The following is a 4,792-nucleotide window of genomic DNA, read 5'->3' as shown; positions in this document are numbered from 1 at the left end:
AATGAAAGCAATGAGACAATAAGTGGAGGCCAGCAGGCCTTTTTCATGGCAGACATTTTGTCAGAATAGGAAAATCACAGATGTATATATTCAAATTAATGATGGCCAGATGCAGAATAGTACAATTAACACGAATGTTTATCATATAGTTGGATTATAAATATTGATACATTACATCACATCTAATGTTGCAGTTGGTAAAGGTGGAGTTGGTTTTAACCGGTGTATATGCCTATAATTTGAATTACTGATGTGTAACTTATAAATCAATAAAGTCTTGTGGTTTTACAGTAATTTGCTTTATTAATCTCATTCAGAAAAGTAACTAGTACCTAAAGCTATAAAATAAATGTAGTGGGCTAAGACATGCAATACATTCCTTTAAAATGTAGTGAAGTTAAAGTATGAAGTAGCACAAAATGAAAATACTCAAGTAAAGTACCTATACCTCAAAACTGTACTTGAGTAAATGTACTTTGTTAATTTCCACCACTGCTTACTGCAACACTTGGATAGTGTTAATGTTATTAGTGATGTTTGTGCTTTTTCTTTTTGCTTGTTTGTTTGTTTGTTACAGTAGGAAAACAGTAATATCCTGGGTCTGGCCTGGGACACATTGAGGTACTGTGGGTAAAGTGTCCATGTATTTTTGGCCATATGGTGCAACCTTTACTTCCTTGTGGGCTGAGCTTTATTTACCGTTGCCATGGGAAATGGAGGCCGCAGGAGTTTGGCGACTTTGTCAACAAGTGTTTACACTTTAACTTGTTGACGCCGTTTATTCACTCGAGTGAAATGTCAGCTGCTCCTGTGTAACTTACAAACCTGCCATGTTTAATCGAAATACTGCGCTGCCTGTGCGTCCTTTGGGTAGGCCTTCTGTTAAACCTGTCTCGGTTTGTGCCCAGAAACTTTGTGCACGGAGCATCGGATGTCCGGACACCCGGGAGGATCATGACCGCCGAAAGCTGCACCTGGACCGGCAGACCGGCCCAGGAGCTCCCTGGAAGTCAGGTGCAGCTCTGCAGCGGCCCTCACACCCGGGGAAGGTAGTTCAGCTTTGAAAAGCAGCGTCATTTCGGTCAAATGCTGTAGTTTGTTTGTGTGTATGACTGAGAACGAGACTTGAGAATAGACACCACCTGTCAAATGTCTGCACACACTTTCCTATCGAAGTTAGTGGGCGCAGCCATTTGACTGGTCGTGTTCTTTAGGATGCATTTCCCCTAAATCATTTTGAATCGGTATTAACTTAAAAGATCTCTGTCCAAACGCCCTCTTTCTCACTGTCTTTTTCAACAGTTTCTGATTCCTCCCATCCCATCTGGCAGCTGCTAAGATCAGAGTCTTAATGGTCCCTGTTGCTTTTCCTCCTTTGAACTTCTAATGCCCCTCTCATGTGATATTTTCACATCTTTCTGTGTGTGTGTGTGTGTGTGTGTGTGTGTGTGTGTGTGTGTAATCCCTTTCATTTCACAGCAGGGTCTCTAGCTCTCATTCATCTGGGGACCCCTCTGCTACACAAAGTGATTTATTACCAGTGTACTTTAACTGCCCTCAGTGGCATTCAAGCTGGAGAGGATCTCAGAGATACTTTTGAAGGCCTGGTGGGCTCTGCAGAGTCACTTTTCCCAATCAGTAACACAGATGCTGTGTCTGATCCCCCAAAGCCTGCTTCCACTAACAAATGCATTTAAAGTAAGACACTGCCACTTGTTTGATTACAGTCACCTATGCTCAGGGGACGGCTTCGCCGTGGCCAGTCAGGGCAAATCATGAGGCTTCAAAGTCCTTGCCATAGATACACGGGATATTAGCAGCTAATGCATCAGGGGGGATGAAGTATCAAATGGCTGGTTGTCGCTGTGGACACTGCATTCATCATAGTTACTGTAGCTGGGACAGGCTGCCTGGCTGGCAAATAGAGAGACATGGTCCGTATCAGAACAGAGTGTCGTATCAACTGAAATTTATTAGGAAGACGTTTTACAACTTATTGCAGTCAGCAATCAGTAATGCTTGAACTTGGATCTAGCATAAACACGCACTATGCTATTGCTTGAAGAAATTCATTTGTTGAATTGGTTTAGCTAGGCCTGTTGCAAATCCACTGTCTCCATGACAGTGAACAATAAAAAATAAAAATAAAAGCCACAAATGCACTGTAAATCACCAAGGAGGGAAACAAGGCAATTTCATCTTCTGCACTTTCCTTCTCTGTGTTATTGCACGAACAGTGCTTTTTATTCAGCTCTCTGTGGTGCTGTTAAGACAAATGTAATACTAACGTTGCTTGCAGTTTGTGTTACTCTTGGCTGTTGCTGGAAATACACAGGCTAAGAACTGTGGTATGGACCATTTCTAAATTAATCAGTTTTTCTATAGATGTACTGGACCATGCTTTTACTGAGAGCACACATCCAGTGCTGTCCACTCAGGCTGAGGTCTTACTGTTCTCTGTGTCCACTGAAGCAGCAGAAAAGCAACATGTCCTGGTTCGACACCAAAGAGACCAGCGGCAAATGAGCTCATCCATCAGCAGGAGCATGTGGGGCGACAAGAGAAGGGTGAGAAGACAGTGGTGTGGAGCAGGGGCCAAGCAGAGGCAGGGCAGGAGCCTCACGGTGAAATATGATGGCTGTGGCATTTCCACGCTCTCTGACACCTTTTCTTGTCCTTGGAGCTTGAATACTCAAGATCAGCTTGGTGCTTGTCTTGTAGTAGCTGCTTTCCAGTATATCTGAAAAGCTATGACGTTGAGAGGAGAAGCATTTTAACCTGTAGTAACCACCAGCAATCCAGGATGCACGCTCCTGAAAAACCAGCTCATGTTTGATAGTACCATTTTGTTCCCCCTCTTTGTGGAAGATATATAGAATCATGTTTATACTGACTGAAATATTCACACCCAAGACTGCATGGTTTTTATAGTTGCACCTCTCAGTTAGATGGAAATATGTGTGTTTTGAATCATTCTATACACATTTCCCCCTAGATTCAGCTTAGCTTATTTTCTGGGGGGTATTTTTGGAAACTCTCCATCTAAAGTGATCTTCTGTGGGTTTGAACAGCTGTGTCCACAGAACTGCCACAGGTTTGGAGCAGTGTAAGGGATTAATTGTGCTTGGCCACAAGGGTATTTAACCAGTAAAATCTGAATGAATTAATTTCAAAGTAAGAGACACTTTGCTTGAGGTAATGTCCATTTGCTACTTTATGTATGAAGCTAGTTAGCAGGACATGCTAACAGTTGTAGCTTACGTTAAAGCAGGTGAACATTGTTCCTGTAAAAGTTATAGTATGTTTCTTGCTCCTTTGCTCTTCTGTTTTCCTCAATGGAAAATTAAACCTGAACCTCCAAACTCTTTAAACACATTTTGTAGTACTTCAGCATTTAGACAAATCCAAAATGGGCCAGACCTGCTCTGCACAGTGAAGATTGTTCGGCTGTGATTGGATAGAGGTCAGTTGTTGTTAGCATTTTTTGTTTATTCATACTGATGCAATTTAGCTTTTTACTGTGTGTCATTTAGGTTTATTGCATATGCTTTTATATGCAGCCCAATTTAGAGGAGAAAAACACAGCCAAGTGTTTTCTTATTTGCAGTGCACTTCAGTATTTCTCTGTTTGTATGTTTTCCTAAGTTGCAGTGCTCTCAGGGCCCACCATACTTTTATCTCCGTTTCTTTTTCACAGCTTGAGATCTTGTTAGAAATAAATGTTCTTACTTTAATGTGCTATCCCTTGGATTTAATTTGTTTTCCGATGCCTAAGCGAATAAACTGAAAAAGATCAGGAGATTAAAAATCCAGTCTGAACTAATCCCTCTTTGCTTTCTGTCTGATGATCTATTCATAGGTGACTACAGATGACTCACCAAAGACAGGGGACCGGTCTGTTTACAGCAAACCTCCAGATTCCACAGGAAGAAGCAAGGTGCGACTGCTAATCAGTATGCCCACATTTAGACCCATCTCACCCTGTTATCTAGTTTATACTGTACAAAACAGTTTATCTTGCACAAGGAGACTTTTGTGTACTCATTGCAGTTAATTATTTGGAGATTAATTGCCTGATGATCTGTCATTTCCATAAGCGATGTCATATTAGACAGAGAATTTTTTTTCTGTTGGCCTGCTGCCCGGTTTGCCTCTGCAGAGGTCACATGGGGATGCAGCAGAGACTTTCATGGATGAAGAGGTGCCAGAGCACCTCAGAAGACAAAAGGATAACTATTTATCTTTTTGCTTTTAAGTCTTTGCTTTTGTGCACTTTTTTCCAGAGTTTGCCAGTTTGTCATACCCAGGCTGGAAAAAGAGCAGATATTGTTTCCTTGAGGAAGCATCTGGCCCAGGCCAGGTGAGAGCTACATCTGTAGAAGTTCAGCAAAAATAGAAAAATGAATTCCTTCTGTTATCTTTTAGCAGGGGACAGTGTTGAGAAAAATACGTGGTGTCCAGTTGTTTTTTACCCACTGAAATGAAAAAGACCCGCAGGAGCACCTATTTATGGAAAAATTCACATTTAACAATAACATAGTTCATAAAAAAAGGGACAGCTTAACAGTTTGCTCACTGCAGGTATACACAGTGCTGGCACTGAAGAAGCTGTGGCATTTGGTCCAGTGTGTGTGTGTGTGTGAGTGAGTGTGTGTGTGTGTGTGTGAAGAGTATGTGTGCAGCCCCCTAACCCCACCACAGGGTGCAGAGACAACATCCTCTGGGGCAGCCAAGGGTACTTCCAACTGGCTGACATTTCTGACAGCCTCTGATAGAGCCCAGAGTTTCTGAA

At 42.0% G+C, this 4,792-nt stretch overlaps 1 protein-coding gene across 2 annotated transcripts in view; it reads left to right on the top strand.

The window, feature by feature from the left end:
* Window positions 1-675: 675 nt before the first annotated feature.
* LOC109973996 (coiled-coil domain-containing protein 60) overlaps window positions 676-4,792 on the top strand; it is a 25,275-nt gene continuing 21,158 nt past the window's right edge. The window contains exons 1-3 of one of the 2 annotated variants that reach the window (XM_020623948.1): window positions 676-1,049; window positions 3,860-3,937; window positions 4,284-4,360. In XM_020623948.1, coding sequence (XP_020479604.1) covers window positions 831-1,049; window positions 3,860-3,937; window positions 4,284-4,360 — 374 coding nt within the window. In that variant the 5' untranslated portion in view covers window positions 676-830. The remainder of the gene's footprint in view (window positions 1,050-3,859; window positions 3,938-4,283; window positions 4,361-4,792) is intronic. The other variant, XM_020623949.1, reaches the window with a different exon arrangement.

This window comes from Monopterus albus, unplaced genomic scaffold (genome assembly GCF_001952655.1).
Source record: "Monopterus albus unplaced genomic scaffold, M_albus_1.0 scaffold317.1, whole genome shotgun sequence".
NCBI lineage: Eukaryota > Metazoa > Chordata > Actinopteri > Synbranchiformes > Synbranchidae > Monopterus > Monopterus albus.
Note: the sequence above shows the minus strand (reverse complement) of the source record. Positions and strands in the feature narration are given on the sequence as shown.